Source organism: Carex rostrata, chromosome 4 (assembly GCF_964058835.1).
Source record: "Carex rostrata chromosome 4, lpCarRost1.2, whole genome shotgun sequence".
NCBI lineage: Eukaryota > Viridiplantae > Streptophyta > Magnoliopsida > Poales > Cyperaceae > Carex > Carex rostrata.
In genome coordinates this window covers 3,161,444-3,180,113 of record NC_135921.1, presented here as the reverse complement: position 1 = coordinate 3,180,113, position 18,670 = coordinate 3,161,444, and the positions used below count along the sequence as shown (strand labels likewise).

General features: G+C 33.1%; 2 protein-coding genes across 2 annotated transcripts; both read right to left on the bottom strand.

Annotated features, from left to right (window-relative positions):
* Positions 1-3,113: 3,113 nt before the first annotated feature.
* LOC144552711 (patatin-like protein 2) lies at positions 3,114-5,497 on the bottom strand. The gene is made up of 6 exons (XM_078300706.1): positions 5,164-5,497; positions 4,772-4,953; positions 4,477-4,654; positions 4,160-4,321; positions 3,616-3,918; positions 3,114-3,518 (listed from the first exon to the last, which is right to left on the bottom strand). Exons 1-6 carry the CDS (start codon positions 5,335-5,337, stop codon positions 3,282-3,284), a joined length of 1,236 nt encoding a protein of 411 aa, XP_078156832.1. The 5' UTR covers positions 5,338-5,497; the 3' UTR covers positions 3,114-3,281.
* A 5,747-nt stretch (positions 5,498-11,244) lies between these two features.
* Positions 11,245-13,466, bottom strand: LOC144552707 (patatin-like protein 2). The gene is made up of 6 exons (XM_078300700.1): positions 13,147-13,466; positions 12,823-13,004; positions 12,520-12,697; positions 12,203-12,364; positions 11,658-11,960; positions 11,245-11,560 (listed from the first exon to the last, which is right to left on the bottom strand). The coding sequence occupies exons 1-6, from the start codon at positions 13,318-13,320 to the stop codon at positions 11,324-11,326; spliced, it is 1,236 nt and encodes a 411-aa protein (XP_078156826.1). The 5' UTR covers positions 13,321-13,466; the 3' UTR covers positions 11,245-11,323.
* Positions 13,467-18,670: the final 5,204 nt, after the last annotated feature.

Here is an 18,670-nt window from a genome sequence, read left to right as displayed (position 1 = left end):
ACGATCGAATCAGTGATTTTGGTGGATATTGTTCAAGTAATGAATATTTAATTCACTTGTCCAAACTTATGGTATAAGGTTAATCAAGTTGATATTTGAATTTTTTTGTTATAAGATGAGAAAGTTCAAAAATTATGCTTAGTCAGATCAAAAATAGTGCACGGATAAAGTATATAATATTCTGTCCGATTTGACCAATACTGCATCAAGCACTACTACAAAAATGGTCATTGTACACTGCACATTGTACACGGATTTGATAATTTTACCTAAAAACCGTGGAGAAATTGTAATTTTTTGGAAGCCCGAAATATCTGTGGGATCTTTACACGGATGTTTATTAAAGAATCAGTGTAGAAATCCTTGAGAGAGCTACACGGACATTTATTAGGAACTGTACACGGATTATTATTTAAATAACAGTGTAGAAAGCTTTAAGAGAGCTACACGGATATTTATTAAAGAACCGTGTAGAAAGGTAAGAATTGTACAAGGATGTTTGTTTAAATAGCAGTGTAGAAAACTTGAGAGAGCAACACGGACGTTTAATAAAGAGCCGTGTAGAAAGGTGAAAATTGTACATGGTTTTTTGTTTAAATAACAGTATAGAAAGCCTTGAGAGAGCTACACGGATTTTTAAGTAAAAAATCCGTGTAGAAAGGTTATTCTAGGGTTTTGGTTATATAAAAGACCTCCTTCTAGCAGCGCCGTTTTGATCAATTAATACTCTCTCTCTCTCTCCTTCCAGAAGTGTCATTCTGATTTCTGTGCACAAAGAGCTAGGATCTGAGATCTTTGAAGTTAATTTGTATTTCTCCTCTCTATCTTGCTAAGCTTAGTCATGTATATATATATATATTTCTCTTTTCTGTTACTACCTTATTATTGCTTATTTAGGTCAATTATTAATTAATGCATGCATGCTTGATTTGTTAAGATAATGTAAATAATTAGTGTAATGTGGACCATTTTTTGAAAGTGAGAAGTAAAGAAAACGCCTAAGGTCTCCATCATCAGATCTGAGAAAAATCGTTGAAAGAGTAATCATACACGGCTGTTTATGTAAATATCCGTGTAGCTCGGTTATTTTGAGAGCGACGCTGGCAAGCGTTTGTACACGGTTGTTTATGTAATAATCCGTGTAGCTCTCGATAATCGCACACGGGTAAATATCCGTGTGTAAATATTCAGGGATTTCTAAACCCTCACATTCCACACGGTAGGAAATCCGTGTAGCTCTCCTATTTATGTCCGTGTACAATCACTTATTCTGTAGTAGTGAAGGTCCGGAAGCAACTGACTTCAACGGAAGGCTCTTCACGTGTGAAAATAATTTATATTTTAAAAACATTTTTTTGTAGTCGATTGCTCTTTGCAATAAACAATTCACAAAACAATAAAAAGATCAATCCAACAAATCATTTATGTCATGAAATAAGCTATTATGTACAAATAAATTATCAAATAAACCGGAAAAAATATTCTGTAAAATAATTGATTGAGATCAAGATATGACTTTTTACACAACTGGTCATGATGTTGATGAAGGCGCGCGTCAATAGAGGATTTTATTAACTTATTAAATTAGTTGTTAGGTTTACAAACGTGAAATTAGCAATTTATGAAGTTGTGTATAACAAGATTTACAGACTCCAATGATTCAATTTATAATTTGAATGCAGCACATCTAAAAATATAAATATTTACAAATTAAGTTGTATGCTTTTCATTTGTTGAATATCCTAATTAAAATGTTATCTTTTCAATTCAGTTTTTTTTATGTTGTTATGTATTTGAATTATTTTTAACAGTTTTAGTTGTGTTTGTTTAAATGTTAGATTTGCAAAATATAAACATTTTATCAAAGATATACAAACTTGTAATAAAAATAATAAAATTTTGAAATTAGTTGTTAGGTTTATAGATTTGAAATTACCACTTTACAAATTTAAAAGGTTCGATTTTATTATCTAGATGCATCATATATATATCTAAAAAGATAAAAGTCATAGTTTACTTTGTTAGCTTGGTTTACAAACTTCAAATTAATGTTTTACAAAGTTTTGTAGTAAGTTTTAAAGTTATAATAAACCTTGCTTAGATTTAAATAATTGGAAGTAGCATTTAGCACTTGATCTAAAAAGTTTAAAATTTAGAATAATTTATAGGTTTATAGACTTCAAATCAATATTTTATAAAGTTGTGATTTACAAAGTTGTGGAGAACGGTTTACATATTTGAAAGTGATCCCGGTCAGTCATTAGCTTTAAAATATCGCTATCGACCTTTTAGAATTGGTTCTGGTCAAAACTTTTAATCTAGAAATTTGATAGGTTTACATTTTACAAAAATGATTAAAAAATTAAATTACTTGATACGTTTACACTTTACAGACTTGAAATCATCACATTACATATATGTGGAGCAAGCTTTAATATGTCGTTAGCTTTAGTGCAAAGCTGCTAGTGGCCTTCTAACTAGACATGATCCCGATTATCAAAACGGTTTGAAGATTTGACTGAGAAAAATCTAGAAATTTGAGTTTTGAAGAAAATTAGTTGTTTTCTTTTTGTAATTAACACATGTATCGAATTTTTTCATCAACCATAAATAAAACATAAATTTAGACAAAAAAAAAAGGAACACAGTGCATAAAGAAATTTGAAAAAAAAAAACACTACCTTTTTTTTTCAATTATTTTTTCGTAAGCAAACCCTATTTTGTAGCAATGATTCTAACATAATGTTTTTACACTTGAAATTGCAGCAATGGGCCTGAGAGCCTAAGGTTTTAATAACAAACAGGTTCTTTGGCAATTATTGTTCTTTTTTAATTTCTCTATTTGGAGAAAAAAAGAAAACGGAAAAAGAAGAAGAAGAGAAGTATGAGTAAAGGTAAATATCTAAATATTATGAGACAGGACTTCAATATAAAAAGAATGACACCATTCTGTAACAATCAAATCAATACCAGTAGTTCATTACATAATAAAGATTCAAAGTTTGTACAAAGTTAGACAAAAGCTAATTAATTAATTTGTAAAACACAATTCTGTAGCAATCAATCAATACCAGTAGTTCATTACATAATTTTATTAATACATCTATCTACCAATCACATGACACATTGATTGCACTTTACATGCAAGGCATGTACTTTTCATAAATAAAAACTGAATCAATAAACACAGGGAGATAAATGAATTAATGAATGAAACTCAGCATAATTAGTAAACAGAAAAAACTGAAAAGCTATTTATAAGATAGTATTCTTCATCCTTCTCATTCCTTTTGCATCTTCACAAGCCTCATGCGCCGCTCATCAGAGAGTATCTTGGCAAACCGAATCAATTCTTCTTCATTTGTTCCCCCATTCAGCACAGGTTCAATATTTCCGTTCTCCAAGTTCACTCTAGACACCGGCTTTGTAAGAAGATCATTTCCAATTTGGACTAGTTTTAGCAAGTTCTCATTCGACGAATTGTCCAACGATGCAGCCGTGCCCTCTAAGGAATCATCCTACAATAACCCAATACTGAATAAATTAATATTGGTGCTTCAAACAAACTAATTATTTAGAAAATAATCAAATATAATTATCATGCTAATTTCCTACCTGTATGCGCAAGTAGTTCTTCTCGCAATGCAATGCTTGAAAAAGAACAGAAGCATGGATATCAACCAGATCAGCACTTGCTTGGCTAAAACAATCGATCAGGGGGTTGGATCCTTCATGGGTTAACCAGCTGAGAAGGCCCCACTTGGCCGCTGCCTCCGCTTTGTACTTATGTTCCTGTTTTGCAGATCCCGTTCCAAGCGAGAGGATTAGGAACTTTCCATAATCCACCGGTTTGACAGGGAAATAATCACCTCTTTGTATCAAAATCTCCTTTGTCACGTGATTCATAGCAAGAAGTGTCTGATATGTCACAAAGAAAGAAAAATAAAACGTTTAGAAGAAAATATTAATCATACCAACTTCAAACATGAGAGACTTGGGCAATAATTTTGAATTTTTAGTTGGATCCAGAATAAGGGATTTATTTAATTTATTCAATCATTGTGTTTTCTGGTACAAATATATTTCATATATAAAAGAGGTAAAACTGTAAGCATACTGGTGTTATTTGATTGCATTTATCTATGAAAGATATATATACCGGATTATTTGCTGCAACACCTCCATCAACAAGATTGAAGCTCCGTGTTTTTCCGAGACGATCCTTAGTTTTGAAATGATGTGCTGGGAGATATGTTGGAGCAGCAGAAGTGCTGATACATACATCTGATAGTAGAGCATCCTTTGATGCATCCACCTTTGCCTACAGGTTATCAAGCTCATATATGTAAATTCTAGTTGACATTCTAAATTTTACAAATTTAATTTTGTGTAAAGCAAATCGGCTGTTCCATTTTTAGATGCACAAATTAAGAAAAACACAAAAATAAGATTTGCAAGTGATATGTTTATATGTACCTCGTTCGTAGAGAAGATGGTCGGCTGAAGATAATTAATGTCGAATGTTGGGATGACCACTTCTGTGACTGTATCATGAAGCCTTGTTTCACCGAGCAGTTCCTGAACCTTGCTATGAAGGTATTTTCCTGTGTATCTTGGACCAAAAATACTCGCTAGCAAGCCTCCAGTTCCATTCCTGGAATAAAAGTTACTCGCTATTATGTTGTTTTTTTTTACATACGTTCCACAAGGCATGGATTTATGAAGAAGTAGATTACTGCCAAAAGAGTAGAGAGCAGTCAGAAAGGCATACCTATTAGAAGGGAAAATATGTGGAATGTTTTCATTGTAGAAGCTTATAATATCTTTAGCTGAGAAGAGAGGTCGTTTTTGCTTGTTAGGAGCAGCAAGCATTGTTGCCACTAAACCTCCAGTACTAGTTCCTGAAATCACATCAAAATAATCTGCAATTCTTGCATCTTCTCCGTCAAGCTCCTACAAGTACATGCGCAAGAAGTAATCACTACCAAGTTTTCCTCATATAATATTTGATACTTATTTCCATATTGAATAAATCCTTTTTCTTTTTTTTGAGAAAACATATTGAATAAATCTTATGGACTATCTAGTTTAATTCTTGTGATAATTAACAATACAAATTGAGTTAAATATAATATTTATTATCAAAAGAAATAGTTGGCTCACTTGTAGCTTAGATTCAAGGAATGTAAGGATAGCAGCAGGGATGAGTCCCCTAACGCCACCACCATCGATGCTTAGTATCGTCACTATGTTGCCTTGTGATGGTGGTGATTTTGGTGTAGCCGGACTGTTAGTTAGAACTTTGCTTGACGGAAGGCGCACTCCTAGAGAACTCATTAGAGGAGATTTTCTTACTTCGGTATGGAAGTGTAATATTAATCTCAGCACCTAGAGATCGAAAAATTGAACTGTTTTAGCTAGCAAGATTAAAGAGATCTTGATACTTATATTACTTATAAAATTTTCTTGGCTTTGCTTAGTTGTGTAGTAGTGTGGGAAGAGAGGTGTGCTTCCATGTATTATATAGGCAAGAGAAAAGAGGTCCAATCGTACTAGTAGCTGACGTAGTCAAAATATGGCATTAAATTGGAGCAAGGACCAATTCTATATAACTGCAGATAGTTTGAAAATCCAATCATATGAAGGCGCCAAAGCCACGCGAGACAGAAGAACTTTTATTTAGGTCAAGTCATATTGAAGAAAAGATCAAATCATTAACTCTGTGATATTTATTTCCTTGTGGCCCATGGGCTTCAATATGCATCAAAAAGGACCTGGCTTCGTTTCTTCGTGGGTGAGCTACGCGTAAACCATTTATCCCTGAGTCACGTGAGCCGCGACTATGGACAGCGCCAACTCGTTCTGTCTCTGCGATTCGTAGACCGCGATTTTTGCTAATGCGGGAATTCAAAAGTCAAAACTCCACAAGCTTGGGATTTGGATGATGCCACGTGCTTAGCAAGTATGGTTCATGATTAATTGATCAAGTAAAAATTTGAATTTGATGAAACAGTGTTTCCGGTGGATATTGTTAAGTAATCAATGTTGATCAATTCAATAACCTAAACTTGCGGTACAAGGTTAACCAAGTTACATATTTAAATTTTTGATGGCGCCACGTGCTACAGAAAGTATGACTGATGATTATTTTGTCAAATTTATTTGTCATATTTGATGAATTATTTTTAAAATTATCAAGCTACCATTATATATTGATGAATGATGTCGTAACTTTTTATAACTTTGACTTAAGTTGTCAGTTTGATAACATAAGTCTAAAGATGATACTAAGGACATATGATTAGATTGCTTCAATGATGTTAACTAGGACATATATTTGTGTTAATTATGAGATGAGATCATGATAAATTTCAAAATACTGATCAATTTTAATTATCTCAATAAATTTTTTGGCACATGACATGTTATATAGATAATTCCAAGACTTAAATGTAATATTATATGGTAGTTGTTGAATAGTGCGGTATAGGGTTAGTACTAACTGATTAGTTGTAAAACTTCTTAATTTTATGATCAATATATGTACCAATAAATTTCAATGTATTAATAAATTGATGTATTGATAATTTTTCAGTGAAGTTGAATATCAAGTCACTTTATTATTTAATATTCACAATAAATCTCTTCTCGGATTTTCGAATATACCACCATTCACGGACATAATATTGTCTTTACCATCAAACAAAAAATTATTTCCGGATGTCTTGATATGTTTGACTAGTGTGTCATAAACCCAATAACAAGTTATTAGTTAAAATTGAATCTTGTTTAAGCAGATGACTCAGATCCAATATATAGGATAAAGTATATGTTTTTCAGTCTCATTTTTGACCATTATTTATCAAATTCCGAAGCAACTGACTTCAACCTTTGCATAAGAATTGAAGGCTCTCCATGTGTGAAAATAATTTATATTTAAAAATAATTGTTGTAGTCCATTTGTCTTTGCAATAAACAATTTAGACAAATTGCAATAAACAATTTAAACAATTTAACATTACAATTTGACAGTTTTTTTCTCTACGTACTAAGGCAAAAGCTTGTTCTATTGTGGGAAAAGGTTTTAGTTGTAGGACAGTTGCCCAGATGGAATCCAAGCGGTCATCAAGACTATCCAGAAAGGTCAAAACACGATATTCTTGAACAAGGTAATTACATTTCTCAATATTAATTAGGGGAGGTCATAGGGTTTGGCCTACGTATATCTAACTCTTTCCATATCCCCTGTAATTGGGTGTAATAAACCTCAACAGAACCACCACCTTGTTTGACACGATTAACTCTCCTTTTCAAGTCAAAAAACTAGGTCAAATCATCTCCATAAAAAAAGGTTGTTCTTATCGAGTCCCATACCTCTTTGGTCGTAGAGAAAGGAAGAAATTACCTACTAAGGAGGGATCCATGGATTCAATTATGTAATCTTTAACTGAGGAGTCTTCCATCTGCAACTTGCGATAGCCATCAATTGACTTGGGTTTGAGAATTGACCCATCGATATAGCCGAGTTTATCCTTCCCTGACAGTTTCATCTTCAACATCTGCGACCACAGGTTGAAGTTCTTCCGATCGAGTTTGTTCGTCATGGCTGAAATGTGCCCATTTAGATTAGAGTTGTCCGATTTTTGTTGTAATAGTTGTGACAAGGTTGTAGTCAAACTCTCCAAGAGTAGAACGGATTCAGATTTCTCCACAGATTTTTCTATTGGCTCAGACATTCTTCTCACACTCAGAAATCAGAGGAGAAAGAAAAACAAAATCAGAAAGAAAAAAACAGATTAAAAAAAAAACAGAGGAATAACACGGATCTGATCCGGCTTCAGAAATGCTCAAAATCGACACTTGTGCTCTGATACCATGACAACTTATGAGAAAAAAGAGTAAACAACACACAACTCCCATGAAACTCCCTTCCCACCCATGTTTTATTGATAAAAAAATCTGTGATACAAAATTCTATATTGATCAATTTCGGATCCAGCAGCCTCTTCAAATAGCAAGCTTAGAAATGAAAATAGGAAATAATAAACTAGGGAAACAAATACATTAGTATCCTTAACCCTATCTTTACATATTTTTCCTTCTATCTTTAGACAACCTAAATAAGAAACAAATATGCTAGCTGTGCTGCTGCCGAATCTGCTTGACTTGCGCCAATATATTTTAGTTGTGGTGGTTGAATAGTGCGGCATAAGTTTAGTACTAATTGATTAGTTGTAAAACTTCTTAATATGATGTTCAATATATATACCAATAAATTTCAATGTATTAATAAATTGATGTATTGATATATTTTTCAGTGAAGTTGAACATTAAGTCACTTAATTGTTTAATATTCACAATAAATCTCTTCTCGGATTTTTGAATATACCACCTTTTACAGTCATAATATTGTCTTTACCATCAAACTAAAAGTTATTTTCGGATGTCTTGATATTTTTATGGTTGTGTAGTGTGTTATAGACCCACTAACAAGTTATTAGTTAATATTGAATCTTGTTTAGGAAGATGACTCAGATCCAACATATAGGATAAAGTACATGTTTTTCAGTTTCATTTGACCATTATTGTATCAAATTCCGGCCATGGAGCAACTGACTTCAACCTTTGCATATGAAGGCTATCCATGTTTGAAAATAATTTATATTTAAAAACAATTTTTGTCGTCCATTTGTCTTTGCAATAAACAATTTAGACAAGAATAAAATATCAATCAACAATACCAATTATATTATAAAATAACACATAAATTATAAAGTAAACAGGAAAAAATTATAGCTGGCTGCATGTGATTGTATTAGACAAATAATTTCTAGCTACATGGAAAAACCAATGAAGTATGAAAGTATTTTCAATATCAAGTTAATAATTCTGTACACGGCGCCAAATGTTTAATAATTCTGTCATTGTATTAGATTCAATTTTGTTTCATTAATCGAGTTATTTTGACCAATCAGTGATAAGGGATTCAAAAGTCAAAACTCCACAAGCTTGTGACTTAAAAACTTTTAAAGGCGCACGTGCTTTAGCAAGTATGGCTCATTATTATTTTATCCAATTCAAATTATAATTTTGACGATCGAATCAGTGATTTTGGTGGATATTGTTCAAGTAATGAATATTAAATTCACTTGTCCAAACTTATGGTATAAGGTTAATCAAGTTGATATTTGAATTTTTTTGTTATAAGATGAGAAAGTTCAAAAATTATGCTTAGTCAGATCAAAAATAGTGCACGGATAAAGTATATAATATTCTGTCCGATTTGACCAATACTGCATCAAGGTCCGGAAGCAACTGACTTCAACGGAAGGCTCTTCGCGTGTGAAAATAATTTATATTTTAAAAACATTTTTTTGTAGTCGATTGCTCTTTGCAATAAACAATTCACAAAACAATAAAAAGATCAATCCAACAAATCATTTATGTCATGAAATAAGCTATTATGTACAAATAAATTATCAAATAAACCGGAAAAAATATTCTGTAAAATAATTGATTGAGATCAAGATATGACTTTTTACACAACTGGTCAAGATGTTGATGAAGGCGCGCGTCAATAGAGGATTTTATTAACTTATTAAATTAGTTGTTAGGTTTACAAACGTGAAATTAGCAATTTATGAAGTTGTGTATAACAAGATTTACAGACTCCAATGATTCAATTTATTATTTGAATGCATCACATCTAAAAATATAAATATTTACAAATTAAGTTGCATGCTTTTCATTTGTTGAATATCCTAATTAAAATGTTATCTTTGCAATTCAGTTTTTTTATGTTGTTATGTATTTGAATTATTTTTAACAGTTTTAGTTGTGTTTGTTTAAATGTTAGATTTGCAAAATATAAACATTTTATCAAAGATATACAAACTTGTAATAAAAATAATAAAATTTTGAAATTAGTTGTTAGGTTTATAGATTTGAAATTACCACTTTACAAATTTAAAAGGTTCGATTTTATTATCTAGATGCATCATATATCTAAAAAGATAAAAGTCATAGTTTACTTTGTTAGCTTGGTTTACAAACTTCGAATTAATGTTTTACAAAGTTGTGTAGTAAGTTTTAATGTTATAATAAACCTTGCTTAGATTTAAATAATTGGATTTAAATAATTGGAAGTAGCATTTAACACTTGATCTAAAAAGTTTAAAATTTAGAATAATTTATAGGTTTATAGATTTCAAATCAATATTTTATAAAGTTGTGGAGAACGGTTTACATATTTGAAAGTGACTCCGGTCAGTCTTTAGCTTTAAAATATCGCTTTCGACCTTTTAGAATTGGTTCTGGTAAAAACTTTTAATCTAGAAATTTGATAGGTTTACAAAAATGATTAAAAAAATTAAATTACTTGATAGGTTTACACTGTACAGACTTGAAATCATCACATTGAGCAAGCTTCACTATGTCGTTAGCTTTAGTGCAAAGGTGCTAGTGGCCTTCTAGCTAGACATGATCCCGATCATCGAAACAGTTTGAAGATTTGACAGAGAAAAATCTAGAAATTTGAGTTTTGAAGACAATTATTTGTTTTCTTTTTGTAATTAACACATGTATCGAATTTTTCATCAACCAAAAATAAAACATAAAATTAGACAAAAAAAAGGAACACAGTGCATAAAGAAATTTGAAAAAAGGAAAAACACTACTTTTTTTTTCAATTATTTTTTTCGTAAGCAAACCCTATTTTGTAAGAAAAAGCACTACCTTATTGGTCCTCAGCGGCTAAGATTCTAACATAATGTTTTTACACTTGAAATTGCAGCAATGGGCCTGAGAGCCTAAGGTTTTAATAACGAGCAGGTTGTTTGGCAATTATATATTGTTCTTTTATAATTTCTCTATTTTGAGAAAAAAAGAAAAAGGAAAAAGAAGAAGAAGAGAAGTATTGAGTAAAGGTAAATAACTAAATATTATGAGACAGGACTTCAATATAAAAAGAATGACACCATTCTGTAGCAATCAAATCAATACCATTAGTTCATTACATAATTAAGGTTCAAACTTTGTACAAAGTTAGACAAAAGCTAATTAATTAATTTGTAAAACACAATTCTGTAGCAATCAAATCAATACCAGTAGTTCATTACATAATTTTATTAATACATCTATCTACCAATCACAAGACACATTAATTGGACTTTACATGCAAGGTATGTTCTTTTCTTAAATTAAAACTGAATCAATTTACACAGAGAGATAAATATATTAATGAATGAAACTCAGCATTATTAGTAAACAGAAAAAACTGAAAAGCTATTGATAAGATAGTATTCTTCAATCTTCATCTTAATTCTCATTCCTTTTGCATCTTCATAAGCCTCATGCGCCGCTGATCAGAGAGTATCTTGGCAAACCGAATCAATTCTTCTTCATTTGTTCCCCCATTCAGCACAGGTTCAATATTTCCTTTATCCAAGTTCACTCTAGACACCGGCTTTTTAAGAAGCTCATTACCAATTTGGACTAGTTTTAACAAGTTCTCATTCGATGAATTGTCCAACGATGCAGCGGTGCCCTCTAAGGAATCATCCTACAATAATATAATACTGAATAAATTAATATTGGTGCTTCAAAGAAACTAATTATTTAGAAAATAATAAAATATAATTATCATGCTAAATTCCTACCTGTATGCGTAAGTAGTTCTTCTCGCAATGTAATGCTTGAAAAAGAACGGAAGCATGGATATCAACCAGATCAGCACTTGCTTGGCTAAAACAATCGATCAGGGGGTTGGATCCATCATGGGTTAACCAGCTGAGAAGGCCCCACTTGGCCGCTGCCTCCGCTTTGTACTTTTGTTCTTGTTTTGCTGATCCTGTTCCAAGCGAGAGGATAAGGAACTTCCCATAATCCACTGGTTTGACAGGGAAATAATCACCTCTTTGTATCAAAATCTCCTTTGTCACGTGATTCATAGCAAGAAGTGTCTGATATGTCACAAAGAAAGAAAAAATAAATTGTTTAGAAGAAAATATTAATCATACCAACTTCAAACTTGAGAGACTTGGGCAATAATTTTGAAATTTTAGTTGGATCCAGAATATGGGATTTATTTAATTTATTCAATCATTGTGTTTTCAGGTACAAATATAATTCATATATAAAAGAGGTAAAACTGTAAGCATAATGGTGTTATTTGATTGCATTTATCTATGAAAGATATATATACCGGATTATTTGCTGCAACACCTCCATCAACAAGATTGAAGCTCCGTGTTTTTCCGAGACGATCCTTAGTTTTGAAATGATGTGCCGGGAGATATGTTGGAGCAGCAGAAGTGCTGATACATACATCCGATAGTAGAGCATCCTTTGATGCATCCACCTTTGCCTAGAGGTTATCAAGCTCATATATGTAAATTCTAGTTGACATTCTAAATTTTACAAATTTAATTTTGTGTAAAGCAAATCGGCTGTTCCATTTTTAGATGCACAAATTTAGAAAAACACAAAAATAAGATTTGTAAGTGATATATTTATATGTACCTCGTTCGTAGAGAAGATGGTCGGCTGAAGATAATTAATGTCGAATGTTGGGATGACCACTTCTGTGACTGTATCATGAAGCCTTGTTTGGCCGAGCAGTTCCTGAACCTTGCTATGAAGGTATTGTCCTGTGTATCTCGGACCAGAAAGACTCGCTAGCAAGCCTCCAGTTCCATTCCTACAAAAAAAGGTACTCACTATTATGTATATTGCACTATTTGGTTTTACATACGTTCCACAAAGCATGCATTTACAAGAAGTAGATTACTGCCAAAAGAGTAAAGAGAAGTCAGAAAGGCATACCTATTAGAAGGGAAAATCTTTGGAATGTTTTCATTGTAGAAGCTTATAATATCTTTAGCTGAGAAGAGAGGTCGTTTTTGCTTGTTAGGAGCAGCAAGCATTGTTGCCACTAAACCTCCAGTACTAGTTCCTGAAATCACATCAAAATAATCTGCAATTCTTGCATCTTCTCCATCAAGCTCCTACAAGTACATGCACAAGAAGTAATCACTACCAAGTTTTCCTTATATATAATATTTGATACTTATTTCCCTAAATCTTATGGACTAGCTAGTTTCTTGAGTTAAATATAATATTTATTGTCAAAATAAATAGTTAACTCACTTGTAGCTTAGATTCAAGGAATGTAAGGATAGCAGCAGGGATGAGTCCCCTAACGCCACCACCATCGATGCTTAGTATCGTCACTATGTTGCCTTGTGATGGTGGTGATTTTGGTGTAGCCGGACTGTTAGTTAGAACTTTGCTTGACGGAATGCGCACTCCTAGAGAATCCATTAGAGAAGATTTTCTTGCTTCGGTATGGAAGTGTAATATTAATCTCAACACGCTAGAGAAAAATTGTAATGTTTTAGCTAGCAAGATTAAAGAGATCTTGAAGCTTGTATTACTTATAAAATTTTCTTGTCTTTGCTTAGTTGTGTAGTAGTATGGGAAGAGAGGTGTGCTTTCATGTATTATATAGGCAAGAGAAAAGAGGTACAATCGTACAAGTAGCTGAAGGAGTCAAAATTTAAGATTAAATTGTAGTAAGGACCCATTCTGCAAAACTGTAGATATTTAAAAAAAAAAATCCAATGATAAGAAATTAAGAAGGCGCCAATGGCACGCGACAAACAGAACTTTTTATTTGGTCGAAGTCACATTGAAGAAAAGATCACATCATCGAAACACGTGTAGATTTTCCAAAAAATAAAATGAAAAAGGACCGGGCTTCGTTTCTTCGTGTGTGAGCCGCGCGTGAACCATCGGCTCTGCTGCGCCTTAGCAGTTATGGACCGCGCCAACACCCAGCGATGAATCCCTTATACATCGCGATTTTAGACCAAGAACCAGCGATGAATCCTTCATTGTCTAGTTGTGCACGGCGCCAAATGTTTAATAATTCAGTCATTTTATCAAGTAAATTCAAGTTTGTTAATTCAGGAATTAATCAAGTAATTTTGACCAAGCAGTTGATAAGGAATTCCATAGTCAAAACTCCACAAGCTTGTGACTTAAAAACTTTTAAAGGCGCACATGCTTTAGCAAGTATGGCTCATTATTATTTTATCTAATTCAAATTAGAATTTTGATGAATCAGTGATTTTGGTGGATATTGTTCAAGTAATTAATATTTAATTCATTGTAGGAAAAATCGGCCGATTCCGATCCGATACTCCGATCCCGTATCGGTATCGGCCGGCCCCGATCCGATCCTGAGCCGATCCTCACATAGCAAATCATAAAGAAAAAAGAAAAAAAAAACCCGATTCTGAGCCGATCCCGATCCGATACTCCGATCCCGTATCGGTATCGGCCGGGACCGATCCCGATACCGATACCGATTTTTCCTACTATGATTTAATTCACGTGTCGAAACTGATGGTACAAGGTTAATCAAGTTGATATTTGAATTTTTTTGTTATAAGATGAGAAATTAAGTTCAAATAGTGCATGGATAAAGTATATAATATTTAGTCCGATTTGACCAATATTGCATCAATGTCCGGAAGCAACTGAGTTCAACGGAAGGCTCTTCACGTGTGAAAATAATTTATATTTTAAAAACATTTTTTGTAGTCGATTGCTCTTTTGCAATAAATAATTCACAGAACAATAAATAGATCAATCCAACAAACCATTTATGTCATGAAATAAGCTATTCCGTACAAATAAATTATCAAATAAACAGGAAAAAATATTATCTGTAAAATAATTGATTGTGATCAAGATATATGACTTTTTACACAACGTATTGGTCAAGATGTACTACCAGTAGATGAAGGCGTCAATAGAGGATTTTATTAATTTATTAAATTAGTTGTTAGGTTTATGAACTTGAAATTAGCAATTTATGAAGTTGTATAACAAGATTTACAGACTCCAATGATTCAATTTATTATTTGAATGCAGCATATCTAAAAAGATAAAATTTACAAAGTTGCATGCTTTTCTTTTGTTGAATGTCCTAATTAAAATGTGAGGTTTGCAATTCAGTCTTTTTATGTTGTTATGTATTTGAATTCTTTTTAACAGTTTTAGTTGTGTTTGTTTGAATGTTAGATTTGCAAAACATAAACATTTTATCTAAGATATACAAACTTTTAATAAAAATAATAAAATTTTGAAATTAGTTGTTAGGTTTATAGATTTGAAATTAACACTTTATAGATTTAAAAGATTCGATTTATTATCTAGATGCATCATATCTAAAAGGATAGAAGTCATAGTTTAAATTGTTAAGTTTACAAACTTCAAATTAACGTTTTACAAAGTTGTGTAGTAAGTTTTAAAGTTATAATAAACCTAGCCTAGATTTAAATAATTGGAAGTACCATTTTGCTTTTGATCTAAAAAGTTTAAAATTTAGAATAATTTATAGGTTTATAGACTTCAAATCAATATTTTACAAAGTTGTGGTTACAAACTTGTGGAGAATGGTTTACATATTTGAAAGTGATCCCGGTCAGTCGTTAGCTGGAAAATATTGCTATCGATCTTCTAGAAGTGCTCCCGGTCAAAACTTTTAATTTAGAAATTTGATAGGGACCGCATCTTAAATGATTAAAAAAAATTAGATTACTTGGTAGGTTTACACTTTACAGACTTGAAATAATCAAAGTGAGTCTATGGTACTATGCATATCACGGGTTGTTACCGTGGTACGGCTCTATATTCGAGTTTTCAAATTCTAACGGTCGATCCGAACCGTTCATCTTGTTCTCCATATTAATATGTGTTTGGAGACCAAATTTTACATTTTTTGAAATTTTTTTACTATTTTTTTAGATATTTAGAAAATCACTTGATCTGAAAATTCTGGACCATCCAAAAACAGTGATTTTCAATAAATCTAAAAAAATAGTAAACAAATTTCAAAAAATGTAAAATTTGGTCTCCAAACACATATTAATATGGAGAACAAGATGAACGGTTCGGATCGACCGTTAGGATTTGAAAACTCGAATATAGAGCCGTATCACAGTAACAAATCGTAATATGCATAGTACCATAGACTCACTCTTATCACATTACAAATATGTGAAGCAAGGTTATTGGTTTGAGTGCAAAGCTGCTAGCGGCCTTCTAGACATGATCCAGATGAAAACGGTTAGTCTGAAGATTTGACTGAGAAAATCTAGAGATTTGAGTCTTGAAGACAATTAGGTGCTTGAATTGCTTTCTATTTGGAATTAACACATGTATCAATTTTTTCATCAACCAAAAATAAAACATAAAATTAGACCAAAAAAAAGGAACACAGTGCATAAAGAAATTTGAAAAAAGGAAAAGCACTACCATTTTTTTCACTTATTTTTTTTCGTAAGCAAGCCCTATTTCGTAAGAAAAAGCACTACCTTATTTATTCTTAGCGGATATGATTCTAACATAATGTTTTTACACTTGAAATTGCAGCAATGAGCCTGAGTGCCTGAGGTTTTAATAACAAACAGGGTGGTTGGCAATATTTTTTTCTATATAATTTCTCTATTTTGAGAAAAAATAGAAAAAACAGAAGTATGAGTAAAGTTAAATAACTAAATATTATGAGATATGACTTTAATATAAAAGAATGACACTATCATCATACATAAACAGACACACAAATAATTAAGGTTAAAAATTTGTACAAAGTTAGACAAATGCGAAGTACCAAATCAAATACTAACAAGAAAGGAAGATGGCGACTAGAGTGGCGATCAGGATGGCGATTATGAAGAAAAGAAAGGAGGACGTCAGTCGACTAACCATGATCTCAACCAAAACCTATCCGACAGCCTATGCTACGGTGGCAGCTTTCCCACCCTCTTCTTTCGTTTCCAAAAACCCTAGACACAGAAAACCCTTTCTCGCTACAAAACCAAATGATTTTACATCAGATCTGGTGTTTCCATTTAATCGCAATAACAAAAATCAGGGATTGAAGATTAATGGAGACTTTACTAGGCCTAATAATGACATGAAGGTTGCTGCTGCTCCAATATTTACACCGAATAGAAAGGAGTTAATAGATGAAGATGGATGGACCCTTGTTACCAGAAGACGAAGGGTTACCAAATCAAATTTAGTCAAAAATTCTTCAGTCAAAAAATCCTGGCCAAAACTCAAAGGTCACCATACAGATTTGTTCACACTAGGGAAATGCTTCAGGTGTTTACAAAAGGGGCATAAGAGCATGTATTGCAAAAACCAAAGGCGCTGCTTTAATTGTCAAGGAATAGACCACCTCTTCAAAAATTGCAAATTACGTGCTTCAACTAATTCAATCAATTCAGCAATCAAGAAGGACAGTAGATTCATGCATGACACTAATGAGGAAGACAAACAGACTAGAGAGGAATTCAGGTCTTGGATGCCTATAAAAAGAAGGCAACAGGTTACACAAAAAATTCCACACCACTTTCGCTGCAAATTGGAAAATATGGCAACTCCACCAAACTGGCAAAGAATACCGATGCAGGACCCGGCCAACATTCAAGGTCGAGTCAATGAACTCCGAGTCTATCTACCTCCCAGGGAGGAGATGGCCGAGGAAAATCAATTCTTGGTACGCTCTGCAATAGTTTTCACAGGTCCGCATTACAATGACCGTCATCTTGCACACCGTCTGGCAAATGTCCTGGGGAGATATTTCGGAATACCACAACAGAACTTCCGCGTATCTGAGATTGATCCTTCCATAGGTGATTTTATTGCTACCTTCCCAAATCCAATCATGCGAGATGAAGCAGTCAGGGTAGGTGTATTTACGCTGGATCGAGATGCTGAAGTACAACTTGTTGAGTGGACAGAGGAACTGACAATGATTCACGAGCCAACAACTCATCGTGCAAGAATTAGACTACATGGTGTTCCTTTGCAATACTGGAACAAAGAAGATCTCTCCGACCTCGTCTCTGGTTTTGGTTATCTGGTAAGAGTGGCGCCATTTTTTGAAAATGGAAATTATGAAATTCTGAGAGTGTTAATCAATTGCCATGACCCAGCAAACATTCCAAAAAACATCCTACTCACTGATGACCCAAATTCGACCATAGTTCAAGTTGAGTTAGAAGGTTATATGCTAAGAGCCGGAAACATCCCTCCCCCACCTCCACCACATCCAAACATGGGTAACCCACCGCCTCCACCACCACCACCAACACCACCATCGAACCAATCTTCTGATTCTCGTCGCATTAACCGCATCAACCGTCGCCAACCACCTTACAATAATCAGAGGTTCGGCCAGGGAGGTCATTTTGGTGCTTCATCATCGAGCTATCCAAACAGGAGATGTCCAGTGCAAATTAATGGAGACAAAAAGGTAATGGAGGGACTGGTAACAATGGGGAATGGAGAGGATAGTTGGGTCAAAGATAAATTTATGAATGGTCAAGTTACTATGCAGTCTCTATTAATTCTGTTAATGGGAAGTGTGATCTTAAACGCAATGTTTTACAACAAAGAGGCAAAAATTCAAACCACCAACCAAGGGGTCAATGTTGATGCTGGAAATTCTGGGGAACTAGCAAGAATTTCTTGGTCTGCGGTGAGACTTTACAACAGTCAAAATTCAATTAATGAAGGAGCATCTACTCAGCTGGGCCATGTCCCTCTACCTGGTCCAGTTATTGAGGAGTTGTTTGACAGCCCAACAGGCCGA